Below are 19731 nucleotides of genomic sequence, written 5' to 3'. Positions count from 1 at the left end.
TTGTTGAGAAGAAACCAAAAAGAACACTGTGGAGTGACGAAATTCCTGAAATGGACTTTATTATGTCAAAGTTCCAAAAGTACAATAAAGAAATCCACATAAAAATAAAATGATCCACATAAGAAAACCTAAAGGGCCTAGTCAGCTGAAAGTGTAGGACCCAACACAGTCCGCGTTTCGATAAGATAGTCTTCTTCAGGGGTCCTAAATATGATAAGGCATATTGGAATGATGTGTAATCAATGTGAAACAATGTCTGTGATATCAGATCGAAGAATGTGAGAGACATCATACACTAAAATAGTGTAGTGCAAAGAGTGGGCTTAGTGAAGTGAAAAAATAAGACTATAATGAGTTGGTGAAAGTAAGTGCCATATGTGAATAAATGTCACTGGTGAGAAGATGAAGGAAAGCTCCAAAGAGCTCTCAATACGTGTGAGCAGTAAAGATATAATCAATGCCAAAATGCAGAGTTAGGTGGAGAAAAGGGTGAGGTGAAAATGGTGACCATAATATAATATACTAGTCTTATAGCCCGTTACATTAATGGGTGCTAGAATATATGTGTGTGTGTCTGTCTTTATTTCTTTCTCTCTCTTCTTAGCCGCTTTCTGTATTTCTGTCTTTCTTTTTTTTCTATCTTTCTTTTTCCTTGGCTGTCTACCACCACCCCTTGCCTGCTCCCCCTGTCCGTTCTCCCTTCCTTTTACCTCCCCTGTGTCCACCACCACCCCTTCACTGCTCTCCTTATCCAGCAGCAGCTCTTCTCCCTTTGTTTTACCTCCCCCATCAGCACCTCTTTCCTTCTCCCCCTGTCCAGCAGCACCTCTTTCCTTCTCCCCCTGTCCAGCAGTATGCCTCCCTTCATTTTTCTTCCCCCCCTGTCTAGTAGCACCTCTTTCCTGCTCACCCTGTCCAGCAGTATGCCTCCCTTCCTTTTTCTTCCCCCCCTGTCCAGCAGCACCTCTTTCCTGCTCACCCTGTCCAGCAGTATGCCTCCCTTCCTTTTTCTTCCCCCCGTCCATCAGCACCTTTTCCCCTGTGCAGCAGCACCTCTTTCCTGCTCCCCCTGTCCAGCAGTACGCCTCCCTTCCTTTTTCTTTCCCCCTGTCCATCAGCACCTTTTTCCTGCTCCCCCTGTCCAGCAGTAGGCCTCCCTTCCTTTTTCTGCCTCCCCTGTCCATCAGCACCTCTTCCCCTGTCCAGCAGCTCCCCTTACCTCCGTTCATGTTTGCCCTCCGCCGACAGCCGCCGCGCGTGCCTGAAACTGACAGCCACATCGGTAATGTTTCTGCCATCCCTTCCACCACCGCTGCTTGAGAGGCCCGTGGAACCGAAGGCGTCCTAGTGTCGCGCATGCACACTCTTGCCAGCCACAGCCCGAGGGATCAGGGAACACGGCGGTAAGAGTGCGCATGCACGCTTAGCATTTTATTATATAGGATATACAATAACTATGGGCTCCTTTTACGAAGGCGCACTAGGGCCTTAACGCGCTATAATGCCGCACACGCTAGCCGCTACCGCCTCCTCTTGAGCAGGCGGTAGTTTTTTGGCTAGCGCATGCTAATCTGGTGCGTGCGCTAAAAATGCTAGTGCATCTTCGTAAAAGGAGCCCTATATTGTTAAATAAATTTAGTTTAAAAGAAACACAAAGAAAAATGCAGTTAGGTGAAAAAACTCTCTTAAGGTGCAAATAGTGACAATAATATAAAGAAATAAAATTGAAAGAACACAAGAATTAAAAAAAGGAAAAAGAAGAAAAGACATTAAGCGGGATAACATACATACCCTGAAAAGCAGGGCTGTGGAGTCGGTAGATAAATGTTCCGACTCCGACTCCTCAGTTTTTTGTACTTCAGACTCCGACTCCGACTCCAGGTACCCGAAATTTCCTCTGAATCCGACTCCGACTCTACAGTACTGGTTAATTTTCACATCGTTAAAATGGAATGTCAAGTTGAGAGAAATGAGCATTTTCGACACCACCTTCTTTTTGCTTTTAATCAAGGTTCTAAGGCCGCAGAAGCTGCTCGCAACATTTGTGCTGTGTATATAGTGGGTGCTATAGCTGAAAGAATCGCTCGTGATTGGTATGCCAAGTTAAAAAATGGAGTCGGTAGATAAATGTTCCGACTCCTCAGTTTTTTGTACTTCTGACTCCGACTCCAGGTACCCTAAATTTCCTCTGACTCCTTGACTCCGACTCCACAGCCCTGCTGAAAAGTCCTATGGTGGTAAACGCGTGGAAAAACTAATTGGTCCAAGGAAAATAAAGGTTAAAAGTTAAAATATAAATGATTAAAAATATATATAAAACATCCACATTTCAAAAGTGAATAGGTTTTGGTTAAAAGTTCATTTATTGTGATCTTATCTAAAAGAAAAGGGGTTAAAAACACAAATCTTTCCTGGATAGTCCAGAAATTGAGAGAGTAATACAGTAGATTTAAGTCCATATATCTAAGAATTATAACAAAACTATTTAAAGGAAGATAAGAAGTATGGTCACAAGAGCAGGAAAGGAGAGCATGAATAAAAAAGTAAAATATGAATTCATATTGAGGCTGACCGTACTATAGAACAATTGAGGCTAGTGAAAAGGGGTAGGGAAGGATTAAAAAGGCGAGTCGACACAAAACTATAGACAGGCAAAATAAAAAGTTAAAAAACGTGCTTAATAAGTAAAAAATAAAAATAATATGGCTATAGTAAGTGGCATGAATAAAACTCAAACAGGTGAATGCAGGAAGAGACTTCTGGCATGAAAAAATTAATTAAAACACAAGGGAAATAAAATGTATGTGGTCAGAAGAGCAGTAGAGGAGAGCATGAATAAAGATGTGAGACATAATTACATATTAAGGCTAACCGTGCTATGAAGTCAGCCAGCCAGCGATTGGCTGGCCCGGAAGTTCCTCTCCGACGTCAGAATTGATGTTGGGTGAGGAAGGCTGGTTGGCCCGGCGCTTCAGCGTCCTTTTTGCGGTGTTGGGAAGCAGGTAGAACGCAAAGGCAATGCGAGTCTATCATTGAGCTTGGGATGGGCTCCACGATCAACTCGCGTTGCCTTTGTGATCTGGTCGATCGTGATCGACTTTTGGGGCACTCTTGTTTTAGCAGTTCCACCAAAGAAATTCCACTCAGCATGAATACCAAAGACAGAATAATGATAGCAAAGATTAACAAAGTTTTTAAAGTTTTTGTATTGTGCAGCAGAGTCATCACTGAAATATCTTATGAACTTACATTGGCAGAAAGTAAGCTTTTTATGTGATCAATCAACTTAAAAAAAACAAAATCAAAACGTGCACTGCCACTGTATCATGCCTTAAGCTGTCACTAATGATACAAACACTCATGCATTGAATTTCACTATTAAGGTGGAAATAGACAACAAAAGGGTGTAAACTTGGCTATTTTCCCAATAAATCCGGAACAGCATCTTGAACAACAAAGGAATAATTTTCAGCAAAATCCATTAGAATAACAAGTTCATCAGAATTTAAATTTTCTTTGACTATTTTCAAGTAATGTGCTTGATGTTTCAAAATGTTATGATGTATTGAAAGATCTGTAATCTTGTCAGCAAGCACAGCTATAAAATGTTTGACTGCCATTTGTTTCACATCTAAAGTTGCACGATCTGTTTGGATCCACTGCTTGAATTCAATCATTTCTACAGGATTAATATCCTTGTATTCATTGAAAAGGTAGGCTTCAAGAGCATCGTTACCAGGACAGTCATGCACAAACTGAGTGCATTCCAGATAAACCAACAGTGACACACCATTTTGGTCTTAATTTACAGAATTTTGAGGAACTCAACTCTGGGCCAATCTCTTCCAGATTGCTTAAAAGCAACATCTTTTGCTTTTTAATTTTTTCCCCATCTTTGATTGAAATATAGTCCTTTTTTTCCAGGACACAGCCTATTATACTCATAAAAGTTGGACACCTTTTTTGACACATCATATGAAAGTGATTTTACTTGGCATTGCTAGTATGCCACGTTCTATTTTAAGCTGTCTTGCTTGTCTAACCATTCTTGTTGAAATGTTGAATTCAGAAGACGTTTTTTCAATAGATCAGCTCTTTGGAGCTAGTGTAAGGATTTGTAATTTTTCTGCACAACTTGAAGTCAATGTAACCCAGGCAATTTCCAGTTACTCAGGAAATAGCCAAAGCTGCACAAAAAATTTATTTCACTCAAATATTTCAAATAAAATAAATTTTATATGCATTTAAAATTAATAATATATTACAGTTACCACAACTGTAGCTCAGGAGAACTTTTTTTTCTTAATGTTCAATCACACACCGGTCCAGGACAGATGACTTCAGACAAACAGGTGTTTGTTTTTCTCTTCTTTGTTCAATTCAATTGTTGTAAGTTTTCATTCTTTCAATTATTTGTCTTTTTTAACTTCTTTTAAAATTTTTTATCAAATTCTTATGCATTAGTCCATTCAACTGAAAAAAGTGACTAGTCCATTACTTATCTTATCTTATTTTTTTCAGTTGAATGGAGTAGTGCATAAGAATTTGATAAAAAGTTATAAAAGAAGTTAAAAAAGACAAATAATTGAAAGAATAAGAACTTACAATAATTGAATTGATCTTAAAAATAGTTAGAAATAAGATAAAATTATCTATGGTAAAGTAAGACATGAGTAAATAGGTTTTTGGCCAATGACTGGAGCAAGAAGCATTAAAACTACGCTGATCAACCCAATCTATGACTTCATGACTGTGCGTAGGCTCCATTTCTGAGGCCTTTTTCTGTAGAAAAGTGATTATATTACTGCACAAATAATTGATATATGTTGAATGCACTTCTCTGATGAGTGGAATATAAATATATAGTTTGTGATTTTTACCCCAAAGATGAAGCCAAAAATTAGCGAATTGAGTTTTTGGTCAACTTTGGCATTGAGGCATCAGAAGAGCACTTAACCTAGACTTTAAAAACTCTAAAAGCTTAAGTACAAAAATTTAAGTCCGATGTTAGCAATACTCTTTGTACTGGAAGCCCTTGAAGTTGGCCATTTGTTTCGTACGGCACCCACAAAAATTTTAGGGCTTCTACTTAAGGCACGTCTTACTACATGAATTTCAGGTTTTAGTGGTTGAAACTTTGCATGGCTTAGTGCCATAAGTTAGGGTACCTACATGTCAAGTTTCATTAAAATTGAAGATGATAAGGTGGGGACCACTTGTACAGTTGACATGGACTGGTGGGGCATGAGTGGGATACACACTTAAGCATGCATTTTCAGCTTTAGGTGTCTGCAATTACACTAGCTCTAGAGCTGGTTTTAAATGCTCATGCCTAATTTCTAAATGCTTTTATGCCCAGTTAGGCTACTATTCTATAAAAAAAAGTGGGTGTCTATAGAATAGGCTCTTAGCAGGCACCCTATTACTCTTTCTATGAAATAACAGTCCAGGCTTTGATGGATTGCATGGTTTTCCAGACTTTGGCAACATGAGTATTCCTGTTGGATTTATTATACTTGGGCACTTTGGTTTGTTAAATCCCAATGGAATTTTTGCGCAGTAAAATAAAATATTTATGTACTGTTTTACTGTATGATAATAAACAGCGTTCCAAACCTTTTCCCCATGCACTAGAATAGTCATACGTAAGTATCTACCAGAGCAAGTCATGTGATTCTATGGAAAAGTTCAAATTGCTACTATGTGCTTTCTGCAGGTTAAAATGGCACACTGTAGGGCTTGCTTAAGCGTCCTGCAATAATTGCTAAATTGGCATGCTACCCATTTGCTAAAAAATGTTTTATTTTTTGATTGAGAGGGTGTTCCTGTGCTAATCAGTTAGTGCAGATACATTACTGCATACCAACTGGCTAGGTCAGGATTAGCACAAGAGCCTTTATCACCTACAAAATGGGTGCCAATAAGTGCAACTTGCAAATTTTTTTTTTTTTTAATGGCTATGTGCTAATGGCAAAATTAGTGCATAGCCATTAACACAGAAAATGAGAGAGGCCATTTGCAGTGCAATAGGTGACACATTCTAGACAGATGGGTAATATCCTGGAGAAGCATGCTGCAGAACGAATCCACTCCGGATTTTTCTTCTTGCCTCTGCAGTACTTCACTGGGCTTTTTAGTTCCACCTACAGTTCTTTCTTTGTGGCTCTGGGAGAGAACGTGAAGCAGTCAGGTGCACAGGTGGTATTCTCGTCCATCCTCCCTGTCAAGAGTAAAGGCCAGGGCAGAGAAGCTCACATCCTGGAGATGAATGCATGGCTACGTGGATGGTGTCATTGAGAGCATTTTGGCTTCCTGGACTATGGGATGATTTTCCAAGGGCTTTTGAGCAGGGATGGTGTGCATCTATCAAAGAAAGGTTGGCTAATCTACTGAAGAGGGCTTTAAGCTAGAAGTGATGGGGCAGGGTGATCAAAGTTCCTGGGTGAGTATAAATAAGCCTTCGGGTAAGTAAATCACTTAATACCTCTATACGAATGGGAAAGGGGGCAAAGTCTGGAAAGTGTGTGGTACAGTGGTTAAAGCTACAACCTCAGCACCCTGGGGTTGTAGGTTCAAACCCATACTGATCCTTGTGACCCTGGGCAAGTCACTTAATCCCCCCATTGCCCCAGGTACATTAGATAGATTGTGAGGCCACTAGGACAGACAGGGAAAATGCTTGAGTACCTGAATAAACTCATGTAAATTGTTCTGAGTTCTCCTGGGAGAACGGTATAGAAAATGGAATAAATAAATAAAATAAATAAATAATGCTCGAAGTATGGGAAACAAGATTTTGGATCTACAAGTTGTGGTGGAAGAAGAGGAGTTGGATATAGTGGTGATCACAGAGACATGGTTCACAGAGAACCATGAATGGGATGTAGTTATACTGGACTATAATCTGTTCAGGAAAGACAGGATAGGAAGAAAAGGAGGGGGGAGTAGTGTTGTATGTTAAAGATCATATTAAAGCCACACAATTTCAGGATCTGCAGGGCAAGGAAGAGGTACTGTGGATCAATTTGGAAAGAGGAAATGGTGAATATATTTACATTGGTGTGATATTCAGGCCTCCTTCACAGACGGAAGAAGTAGATAGAGATTTAATAGAAGACATTCAGAATATATCTAAAAAAGAGGAAGTTTTGGTGAGACCTCATTTAGAATATTGTGTACATTAGATCTCTAGATGACGTTATTTCAGAAGGTAAACTGCTGGATTTTTCACAATTGCAACATAGATTTGGTCTTAGTAAAACACAAAGTTTTAAATGGTTGCAATTGAAGCAGGCCATTCAGGTTGGGTTCCCTGAATGGAAAACATTGAATAATCAATATAGTTTAAAGTTCTTATGTTTTCAAGCAGACTTCCTAGGACATCAAGCCGCATTGTGGTATAAATTAATATCTGGATATTTGAATAAAAAACCAAAAAATGGTCTAAGAGATATTTGGAGCATTGAGATTAAGCATCAAATTAATGCATCTCAATGGCCACTAATTTGGTCTTGGAGAATGAGATGTACAGTGTCAGCATCTATGAGACAAACTTGGTTCTTTTTATTACATAGAGCTTTTTGGACCCCTACACGTTTGCAAAAATTAGACAGTTCTAAGTCCAATAAATGCTGGCACTGTAATCTGGAACCAGGGACATTAGATCACTTACTGTATCATTGTCCCTACATTAAAAGTTTTTGGAATTCAATTTGGCCACAAATTAATAAATTGATGGAAAATCATATAGCAATATCATATGATACAATATTATTTGGAATGATGATGAGAAAAAAAAGTCAAATTTCACCAGAAAATAACAAGCTTTTATTAATTATGACAGGGGTTGCCATTCAGCATATAACCAATAATTGGAAGAATTATAATAACCTAAATTATACATTTTGGTGGAATACAATATGTCATATATTTAAAATGGAAAGAACAATAGCAATACAAAGAGGGACATATACTAAATTTATAAAAATATGGGGGCCATTGACAAAATACTGCAATGAATAAATAGTAGGATTTTTCTTCTTCTTCTCTTCTTTTAAATATCTTCTTTGTGACACACATAGAGGGGGGGCAGTGAAAATAAATTTTACATAATAGGCTATAATATGATATACAATATGTAATGTATGATTAAAAAGTAATAGAAGGGTGGGGGGAGGGAGAGGGGGAAAAATATATTTAGAATATGATGTATTAGATATAAAAGTGATATTGTGTATTTATCAATTGTATTTTAATATTTTGTACACTTTATGTAAAACTTGAAAATAAAAAATAATAAGGAAAAAAAAAGAATATTGTGTACAATTCTGGAAGCTGCACTTTCAAAAAGAAAAAGGATGGAGTTGGGCCAGAGGAAGACTACTAAAATGATGTGTGGTCTTCGTGATAAGGCATATGGGGACAGACTCAATCTGTGTACTTTGGAGGAAAGGCGGGAGAGGGGAGGTGTGATAGTCATTTAAATACCTACATTATATAAATATGCATGAGTCAAGTCTCTTTCATTTGAAAGGAAACTGCAATGAGAGGGCGTAGAATGAAGTTAAGAGGTGATAGGCTCCGGAGTAATCTGAGGAAATAGTTTTTTTTACGGAAAGGGTGGTAGATGCGTGTAACAGTCTCCTTGAAGAGGTGGTGGAAACAGATTGTGTCTGAATTCAAGAGGGCCTGGGATAGGCACATGAGATCTCTCAGAGAGAGAAAGAGATAATGATTTACCATGGATGGGCAGACTAGATGGGCCATTTTGGCCTTTATCTGCCATCATGTTTCTATGTTCTTTCCTTCTGCATGTGTGCCTGTAGGAGTGTCTAATCTAATCAAATCTAATCCTTAGGTTTGTATACTGCATCATCTCCACGTTCGTAGAGTTCGGCGTGGTTTACAGTAGATGAAATAGAAAGGAACTACAACAAAGGGTTAGAGGTAGAAGAGTGAAGAATATTTAGAGGACTTGGGATGCCTGATATAAGAGTTTTTGATACCTAAGTTGGAGAGAGGCTTACATTTTTGAGAAAAGCCAGGTTTTCAGATGTTTGTGGAAAACTTGGAGAGAGCTCAAGTTCTGAAGAGGGGAGGTAATTTTGTTCCAGAGCTCAATGATTTTGAAGGGGAGGGAGGTCCCTAGCTTTCCTATGTGGGAGATGCCTTTTAGCGAGGGGAAGGATAGTTTTAATTTGTGGGAGGATCTGGTGGTATTAGGATTTGAGGAATTCCAAGAAAGAGAGATGAAGGGAGGGAGGATACCGTGTAGGATTTTGAAAGCTAAACAGGCGCATTTATAGTGGACCCTGGCGATTATCAGAAGCCAGTGAAGCTTGGCCAGGAGCGGGGAAACATGGTCAAATTTACTTTTAGCGAAGATGAGCTTGGCCGCGGCATTCTGAATCCGCTGAAGTCTGTGGAGGTTTTTCTTAGTTAGGCTTAAGTAGATAGAGTTGTAATAGTCCAATCTGGAAAGGATGATGGATTGGACAAGGAGGGAAAAATGTTTTTGATGGAAACAGGATCTAACTTTCCTCAGCATGTGAAGGCTGAAAAAGCATTTTTTTACCAAGGATTGGAGGTGGTCATTGAAGGACAATGTGGTATCAATGATGACGCCCAAGACATTGCTCGAGAACTCAAGCTGCAGAGAGGAGCCTGATGGTAATGGGATGGAGGTGAGTAGGTGGTCTAGTTTTGGGCCGAGCCAAAGAAGTCTTGTTTTGGACTCATTCAATTTCATTTGCACAGTGTGGGCCCAGGATTGTAGGTTCATTATACAAGAGGATATGTTCTTAGACAGGTTGGTGAGGTTCGAATCGGTCTCGAGGAGGACGAGGATGTCGTCGGCATAAGTGTAAATTGTTTCAAGGGGGGATAGGTGGAGGAGTTTTAGGGAGGACATATAGATGTTGAAAAGGATAGGAGATAGGGGAGAGCCTTGCGGGACTCCACAATTCGGTTTCCAGGGGGAGGATGAGGTGCCATTCATGTTGACAATGTAAGAGCGAGAGCGGAGGAATTTAGAGAACCAGTCTAGGACTATGGAGTTGATGCCTATCTCAGAGAGTTCGTAAACAAGAATATCATGGTGGACAACGTCGAAAGCAGCGGAAAGGTCAAATTGTAGGAGGACGGCAAACTTGTTTCGAGAGTGAAGTTGTTGAACCCTTGAGATCAGGGAGGACAGTAGGGATTTGGTGCTGAAGTTAGGACGAAAGCCATATTGATAGGGTAGAAGAATAGAGAATCTCTTTAAGTATGATGAGAGTTGGGTAGAAATGATGGACTCTAGCATCTTGGTTAGGAGAGGGATATTTGCAATTGGGCAATAACTGGATGGTATGGAAGGGTCAAGGTCAGATTTTTTCAGTAGTGGGGTCAAGGCAATATGACTCATTTCTGGGGAGAGAGTGTCTATTCTGCTCTCCCAGTTTTATTTTATTCAGTGTATATTTGTCCATTTTTCGGGAATTCTGGTGCTTGGAACAATTTTACAGCTCTACCTGCTTAATAACACACAGACTTCTGTCTGTAGCTGACAGGCCAATCCCGCTGGGTACCTGTTAGCTAGCCTGCATAGTTTTCTTTGGAGCTCAGGGATATGTAGGGCTGGAGATCTGATAAGTTCTGATCCAGGGCATCAGAACACAGGCAAGGTCAGTACACAGGCAGTTCTGAACCAGGCCAGGTCAACACACGGATCTAGGCCCTGTGTACGGATCTAGGCCCTTTGTAAGGATCTAGGCCTTGTGTTTGGATCCGAGGCCTTGTGAAGGAAGTATGAATCCTTTCTCATTCCCTGCCATGTTGACATTCTATTAGCAAGGAAAATGCTAGCACCTTGTGACAGAATGCTGAGGCAGTCCTCCCGCCCCTTTTGTCACAAGACCAAGACTCTCTTCACATGTTAACCTGACACATGTTTATCCTTATCTTATTCCTTTTCTTGTTTAGTATTCCTTATATGGGCAGCATGCCTACGTGCCAAAGCAGGCACCGAGTTTAAGGCTAATCAAGAGAGCTTAAGGAGCATGCATTATAACCTTTGGACTGTCACATGCTTATCCTATTTGAGCTTATGTATGATGTTATTATATTGTATGCTGTGTACCTATTGTATAAACCGCTATGAACTGCTTTCAACTACTAACTCCCACTCACTGCTGTACCCACTATAATTTCCCCAACCCTGAAATGTCCTGTCTAAATTAGATTGTAAGCTCTTCTGAGCAGGGACTGTCTATTGTGTGTTAGAATGTGCAGCGCTGCGTATTCCTTTCAGGGCTATAGAAAATAATAAGTAGTAGTAGATATGACAAAAGGTGTTAATGGTATTTTTTAAGTTTACAACCTTTAACAGGCAGAAAAACGAAATTCAAATACGAGCTTCTCCTGTGTTTATTAGTCGCAAAGATAAAAAGGTCAACTTGATATTTGGGAGTAAGACCAAATAGAACCTTAAAACAGAAACAACCAAATTTAAACTTCACACGGGTTTCCATCGGCAACCAATGCCGCTTCTGATAAGACAATATTATATGGTCATATTTCTTCAGCCCAAAAATCAATCTAACTGCCACATTTTGAACCATCCGCGGTTGCTGCATATTTCTCTGAGATATTCCTAAATAGGCAATATAACAGTAATCAAGCTGACTAAGCATGAGAGATTGTACCAAAATTCTAAATGACGATACATCAAAATATGTCCTAATGGATCACAGCTTCCATAGGGTGAAAAAACCCTTTCTAACCAAAGAATCCACCTGGTTTTTCATAGTCAAACCCTGATCCAGTATTACACCCAAGATCTTAATGGTTGTTTGAACAGGGTAGCTGTGATTATTTAAAATCAAAGATGTGTCAATATTATTTGGGCGTGGAGAAGCCACAAAAAACTTAGTTTTTCCTGAACTGAGCTTTAATTTAAATTCAATCATCCACTGTTCCATTTCTCCTAGTGCTTCTGTTGCCATGGGAACTATTTTCGAAAGAGATTTAGCAAATGGGATGATGATTGTAAAATCATCCACATAGCTAAACAGTTTTATCCCAAGTGAGATAGTCGGTCATCCAGAGAGGACATATAAACATTGAAAGGCTGTGGAGACAGCAGAACAGTTTGTTTTTTTAAGCCTTTTGCTACAGGTGCCTCTACTTTATGTGTATTGGGTAGCTCTTAGTGCTTGGTTCTAACCTCTGGAGCTAAAGAGCCCAGTGAAGTACAGCAGAGGCAAGAGGAAAAATCCAGAGTGGATGCCTTCTGCAGCATGCGATGTAGGGATATTACCCATCTGTCTAAAATGTCTCACCTTTGTACTGGAAAAGAGCTTACTAAACTAAACTAATTCTTAAGTTTATATACCGCATCATCTCCACGGAGTGGAGCTCGACACGGTTTACAAAGCTTAAAAATACAAGAAGAGAGGGGAGAAAGAATTTACAAGAGCATATGAAAAGAGGGGAAGTAAACAGGAGAAGAGATGTTATATATTAGAGAAAAGCCAGTACATAATATTTTTATTTAATGCTGTTGTAAAAATGACCATAGTGCACGGGAAAACCTACATAAGAGTGCATTAAGGCCACTTTTTACTGCAGCTTTATAAAAGTGCCCTTTAGTAAATTACTGTTTGAAACTGTAATGTCATTGTTGGAATATATTGATTTACTTTACTAAATGCATATACTCTGCTTTCAAATTTCCTAAAAGAGATTTTAAAGGATATAAGAACTGGAAGAGCAGTTTACAATAATTTTCATTTATCAGAGGATGAAGAAGAGAAGCCTCGTAAAGAATCTTTCATGAAAAGTAAAAGCTCAAGTGATAGCAAGGGTAACAGTGGGTTGGAATACTTAACAGAGAAAAAACATTCAGTAAACCATTGTCAAGCTGCAGATGGACGATTGAATTCACCATCCAGTCTTGAACAACAGAAAGAATGGAAAACAATAACACAGGAAGAAGTGATTGTCAGACCACAGCCATTACCAAGGCTCAGGGAATTTCGAGCTAGAAGCACGCCTCCAGGTACCATATATTTTTTTAAGTTCAAATGTTTTTAGTTTTTGCACAAAAAAACCAAAACATATAACAGTGGATCAGACACACCTACAAATGAAAAATCACCCCTAACTGTTACCAATGACTGTTTTATCATTCTCTCTGTGAGAAATTTCCTAACTCCTGTTTGTCCTATTTGCCTGTTTTGATTAGATTGTAAGCTGTATTGTTTAATGTACATCGCTGCATACATTTGGCAGCACTATAGCACTATAGCAATAAATAGTAGTAGTAGATCCTATGCACTCATCCAGTCTTCTATTCTCTTAGGGGCTCATAATAGAAAGAGAAAAACGTCCAAAAACCAGCCTAAGTTGGCACTTGGATGAACATTTCTCAAAAACGTCCAAGCACCAATAATAAAATCGGGTTTCGGACATATTTCTAAACTGCCTAGGCCTTCATAGAGCCGCTCAACGTCCAAAGCTAAATGGGGCATTTCGGGAGGCGTGTCTAGGACGGGACGTGGGCTGGCTTTAGACTTAGTCGTACAGCATGTAGAACCGAAAGTTTAACAATGGAGCCTAGACGGAACTTGGACGTTGTGACTTAGACCATGTAAAACATGGTCTAAGTCACAAAAATCCACCTAAACTCACCAGATAAGCACTGCAAACATATAACACAGACCCCCACACACTACCCCTGTGATCACCAACCCCCCCCCCCCATAAAAATTTTATTCACAACTTTAAATTTCAGCCTCCAGACCATCATCACCTGGCCTCCTGGCATAGGTATGCCTAGTCGTCCAGTTCAGAGGCAGCTTAAGTTGTCTTGGGGGTGGGTTAGGGACCCATAGAGAGGAGGACCCATGCCCATAAGCCCCTGTAATCACTGCATTGATACTGAAACATGTGCACTGCCCTATACACCCCCAAAACCCTTTTTTACTGGCATATAAGTGGCTCCTGCAGCCCTAAGGGCTATTGGGGTGGTAGATAAGTGGGTCTAGGGGATTCTGGAGGTAGTTTGGGGGGCTCACCGTCACCTATAAGGGAGCTGTAGTGAGGAGAAGCCATGGCACCCTTTTTGTGAAGTTCACAGCAGTGCCCTGAAAGGTATCCCACTATTTAGGTGGCATGTCTGGGTGTGCAGTCCATCACTTTGCAGACCCCTCCCACGTCCAATAGGGCTTGTTCTAGGCTTTTTGGACTTGGACGGAAGGTTGGATGGAAATGTGGTATAAAGATAGACGATTTAGTGGCTTGGACGATCAGATCTGCAGGACGTATAATTAGACGATTTTCGAAAGTAAAAAAAAGTTGGACGTATCTTCGAAAATGTGTCTTAAGCTCTTTTTAACTTTGGACGACTTGCGAGATGGACATAAACGAACTTAGACATCCCTTTCGATTATGCCCCTCCATGCCTTTTCTAAACTATCTACCTACCTATCTATGATGGCATGTTCCTTTTTCTCATTAAGCACACCTTGTTCCAACAGGAGTTATATCCAGAGATGAGCTTTCTTTCCATTTGGGTTTTTTTTTCAGTTTTAATGCCACTGACAAACAAGTCCAACAAGTAGGAGTCAACTGGGGATCAGGCACTCCTTGGTTATTAACAACCTTTATTTATTTATTTTTTAAAAAATTTCTATTCCGCTTAACAACCTAAGCGGATTACAATTTATATACAAAGCAGAAAAGACAGTATCCTTATCTCAAGAAAGATATAGCGGCGCTAGAAAAGATTCAAAGAAGAGTGACCAAGATGATAAAGGGGATGGAACTCCTCTCGTATGAGGAAAGACTAAAAAGGTTAGGGCTTTTCAGCTTGGAAAAGAGACGGCTAAGGGGGAGATATGATTGAAGTCTACAGAATCCTGAGTGGAATAGAACAGGTACATGTTGATCGATTTTTCACTTCATTAAAAATTACAAAGACTAGGGAAGTACTTTTAAAAGCAATAGGAGGAAATATTTTTTCACTCAGAGAATGGAATGGATTGTCAGAGGTTGTGGTAAGAGCGGATAGCATAGCTGGTTTTAAGAAAGGTTTGAACAATTTCCTGGAGTATAAGTCCATAGTCTTTTAGTGAGAAAGACATGGGGGAAGCCACTGCTTGCTCTGGATTGGTAGCATGGAATGTTGCTACTCCTTGGGTTTTGGCTCAGGAAAAATAGTTATTGTGATGTGGTACAAGAGAGTAATATGCATAGTCCCCTAGCTCAGAACAGTTTTGAAGATCTGATGAAAATCCCTCAGTGTCTTTCCCTACTTTTTCTGTACCAAAGAAAGTCACTGAAACTCTTGAATTGCCATTCTTTAAACCAATGACCTCAAAACACCAAGGGGGAATTTTATAATTTGGTGCCAACAAGTAGATGTCACTTAGTGCCAATTCTATAATGACACTTAAGTGCATCAAAAGTTAGGTGTTGCTACTATTTGGGATTTTACTATGATAGTAAAATTGCTAACTCTAACCATCAAAGTAGTACCTTATTTAGACTGGCGTACATTAACCAGTTATGACCATACTTGTTCTCAGTCTTCACTACCCACTTGCTTCTTTTTTTGAAGATAAAATTGTTACTATTAGGAATTCTTTTCTGCAGTGAACCTTAGCCTCTCTTTAAGGGATTCTAAGGGTTCCTTTTACGAAGCTGCGTTAGCAGTTTAACGTACGTAATAGCGTGCGCTAATTTGCCGGCCGCGCTAGCCGCTACCGCCTCCTCTTGAGCAGGTGGTAGTTTTTCGGCTAGCATAGGGGTTAGCGTGCGCTAAAAATGTGCATGCAATAAAGCCACTAACGCGGCTTCGTAAAAGGAGCCCTAAGTGTAGTCCAATGCTGACACCAGCTGATCGCTTTTGGTCTTCATTTGACTCAGTATCTGAGTCTCAAGTTTCAAAATGTTGTACAAAATTGATGAGATGTAAATGCATTCATAGTAACATAGTAGATGATGGCAGATAAAGACCCGAATGGTCCATCCAGTCTGCCCAACCTGATTCAATTAAAAAAAATTTTATTTTATTTTTCTTCTTAGCTATTTCTGGGCAAGAATCCAAAGCTTTACCCGGTACTGTGCTTGGGTTCCAACTGCCAAAATCTCTGTTAAGACTTACTCCAGCCCATCTACACCCTCCCAGCCATTGAAGCCCTCCCCTGCCCATCCTTCACCAAACGGCCATACACCGACACAGACCGTGCAAGTCTGCCCAGTAACTGGCCTAGTTCAATATTTAATATTATTTTCTGATTCTAAATCTTCTGTGTTCATCCCAAGCTTCTTTGAACTCAGTCACAGTTTTACTCTCCACCACCTCTCTCGGGAGCGCATTCCAGGCATCCACTACCCTCTCCGTAAAGTAGAATTTCCTAACATTGCCTCTGAATCTACCACCCCTCAACCTCAAATTATGTCCTCTGGTTTTACCATTTTCCTTTCTCTGGAAAAGATTTTGTTCTACGTTAATACCCTTCAAGTATTTGAACGTCTGAATCATATCTCCCCTGTCTCTCCTTTCCTCTAGGGTATACATATTCAGGGCTTCCAGTCTCTCCTCATACGTCTTCTGGCGCAAGCCTCCTATCATTTTCGTCACCCTCCTCTGGACCGCCTCATAGAAACATAGAAACATAGAAGATGATGGCAGAAAAGGGCTACAGCCCATCAAGTCTGCCCACTCTGCTTACCCACCCCCTGTCTATGCCCTAATGACCCAATTTCCTTATCTTGACCCTCGTAGGGATCCCACATGGGTATCCCATTTATTCTTAAAGTCTGGCACGCTGTCTGCCTCGATCACCTGCACTGGAAGCTTGTTCCAATGATCAACCACTCTCTCTGTGAAGAAATACTTTCTGGTGTCGCCATGAAATTTTCCGCCCCTGAGTTTGAGCGGGTGCCCTCTTGTGGCTGAGGGTCCCTTGAGAAAGAAAATATCATCTTCCACTTCGACACGTCCCGTGAGGTACTTAAATGTTTCAAACATGTCTCCCCTCTCCCTACGTTCCTCGAGAGTGTAGAGCTGCAATTTGTTCAGTCTCTCTTCATACGAGAGACCCTTGAGCCCCGAGATCATCCTGGTGGCCGTCCGCTGAACCGATTCAATTCTGCGCACATCTTTACTGTAATGTGGCCTCCAGAATTGCACACAGTACTCCAGATGAGGTCTCACTATGGCCCTGTACAATGGCATTATGACTTTAGGCTTTCGGCTGATGAAACTTCTATTGATACAACCCAATATCTGCCTTGCCTTAGATGAAGCCTTCTCCACTTGATTGGCAGTTTTCATGTCTGCACTGATGATTACTCCTAAATCTCGTTCTGCTGAAGTCCTAGTTAAAGTTTCTCCGTTCAAGAAGTACGTCCTGCATGGTTTTCCGCTTCCGAGGTGCATGACCTTACATTTCTTAGTATTGAAGCCTAGCTGCCAGGTTGAGGACCAACTTTCCAATGTAAGCAGGTCCTGCGCCATATAATTCTGTAAACTGCATTCACTTACTATATTACATAGTTTGGCGTCATCGGCGAATAGTGTTATTTTACCTTGAAGCCCTTGAGTCAGATCCCCTGTGAATATGTTGAAAAGGAGTGGACCCAGGACCGAGCCCTGCGGCACTCCACTGGTCACCTCCGATGTTTTAGAGAGGGTACCATTAACCACCACCCTCTGAAGTCTGCCACTCAGCCAATCATTGACCCATGCAGTTAGTGTCTCTCCTAACCCCATCGATTCCATCTTGCTTAGCAGCCTGCGGTGTGGGACACTGTCAAAAGCTTTACTGAAATCTAGGTACACGACGTCCAAAGACTCTCCCAAGTCCAACTTTCTTGTTACCCAGAAGCTGATGAGATTGGATTGGCAGGACCTACCCTTGGTGAATCCATGCTGACTGGGATCCCGAAGATTCCCTTCATTCAAGATCGTGTCCAATTTGCTTTTAATTAGTGTTTCCATGAGTTTGCACACTATTGATGTGAGACTCACCGGTCTATAATTCGCAGCCTCTGCAACCCTCAAGTCTTCTTACGTCTTTCGCCAGATACGGTCTCCAAAACTGAACACAATACTCTAAGTGGGGCCTCACCAATGACCTGTACAGGGGCATCAACACCTTCTTCCTTCTACTGACTACGCCTCTCTTTATACAGCCCAGCATCCTTCTGGCAGCAGCCACTGCCTTGTCACACTGTTTTTTCGCCTTTAGATCTTCGGACACTATCACCCCAAGGTCCCTCTCCCCGTCCGTGCATATCAGCTTCTCTCCTCCCAGCATATATGGTTCCTTCCTATTATTAATCCCCAAATGCATTACTCTGCATTTCTTTGCATTGAATTTTAGTTGCCAGGCATTAGACCATTCCTCTAACTTTTGCAGATCCTTTTTCATATTTTCCACTCCCTCTTCGGTGTCTACTCTGTTACAAATCTTGGTATCATCTGCAAAAAGGCACACTTTTCCTTCTAACCCTTCAGCAATGTCACTCACATACATATTGAACAGGATTGGCCCCAGCACCGAACCCTGAGGGACTCCACTAGTCACCTTTCCTTCCTTCGAGCGACTTCCATTAACCACCACCCTCTGGCATCTGTCCGACAGCCAGTTTCTGACCCAGTTCACCACTTTGGGTCCTAACTTCAGCCCTTCAAGTTTGTTCAACAGCCTCCTATGAGGAACTGTATCAAAGGCTTTGCTGAAATCCAAGTAAATTACATCTAGCATATGTCCTCGATCCAGCTCTCTGGTCACCCAATCAAAAAATTCAATCAGGTTCGTTTGGCACGATTTACCTTTTGTAAAGCCATGTTGCCTCGGATCTTGTAACCCATTAGATTCAAGGAAGTACACTATCCTTTCTTTCAGCAACACTTCCATTATTTTTCCAACAACTGAAGTGAGGCTCACCGGCTTGTAGTTTCCTGCTTCATCCCTGTGACCACTTTTATGAATAGGGACCACATCCGCTCTCCTCCAATCCCCAGGAATCACTCCCGTCTCCAGAGATTTGTTGAACAAGTCTTTAATAGGACTCGCCAGAACCTCTCTGAGCTCCCTTAGTATCCTGGGATGGATCCCGTCTGGTCCCATCGCTTTGTCCACCTTCAGTTTTTCAAGTTGCTCATAAACACCCTCCTCCGTGAACGGCGCAGAATCTACTCCATTTTCTCATGTAACTTTGCCAGACAATCTCGGTCCTTCTCCAGGATTTTCTTCTGTGAACACAGAACAGAAGTATTTGTTTAGCACATTTTCTTTCTCCTCATCACTCTCCACATATTTGTTCCCAGCATCTTTTAGCCTAGCAATTCCATTTTTTAATCTTCCTCCTTTCACTAATATATCTGAAAAAAATTTTATCTCCCTTTTTTACATTTTTAGCCATTTGTTCTTCCGCCTGTGCCTTCGCCAAACGTATCTCTCTCTTGGCTTCTTTCAGTTTCACCCTGTAGTCCTTTCTTGTTCATTTTCCCTCTTATCTTTTTGCCAATATTCTTCCTCAGGCGATCAATTGGTTGACTATATTATTAAATTACGCTTTGGAAACAGGATTTTTCTCGCATGATATGGGTATAAGTCTTACTCCTCTTCTGAAAAAATCAAGATCTTGATCCAACTGTCACCAATTTCTAACATACCTCTCTTATCTAAACTTATGGAATCAATTGTTGCTACCCAACTCTCAAGTTATCTGGAG

General features: G+C 40.7%; 1 protein-coding gene across 9 annotated transcripts in view; it reads left to right on the top strand.

Moving 5' to 3' along the window:
• Positions 1-19731, top strand: part of MAP9 (microtubule associated protein 9) — a 208716-nt gene that overhangs the window by 22658 nt on the left and 166327 nt on the right. For 6 of the 9 annotated variants that reach the window (XM_033941213.1, XM_033941203.1, XM_033941194.1 and 3 more), the window contains exon 4: positions 12722-13039. The exons of 1 other annotated variant lie outside the window; for it this stretch is intronic. In XM_033941213.1, coding sequence (XP_033797104.1) covers positions 12722-13039 — 318 coding nt within the window. The remainder of the gene's footprint in view (positions 1-12721; positions 13040-19731) is intronic. 2 more of the 9 variants (XM_033941242.1, XM_033941254.1) reach the window with 2 other exon arrangements.

This window comes from Geotrypetes seraphini, chromosome 1 (assembly GCF_902459505.1).
Source record: "Geotrypetes seraphini chromosome 1, aGeoSer1.1, whole genome shotgun sequence".
NCBI classification, from domain to species: Eukaryota; Metazoa; Chordata; class Amphibia; order Gymnophiona; family Dermophiidae; genus Geotrypetes; species Geotrypetes seraphini.
The sequence above is the reverse complement of the archived record's forward strand: the minus strand, read 5'-3'. Positions and strand labels throughout refer to the sequence as shown.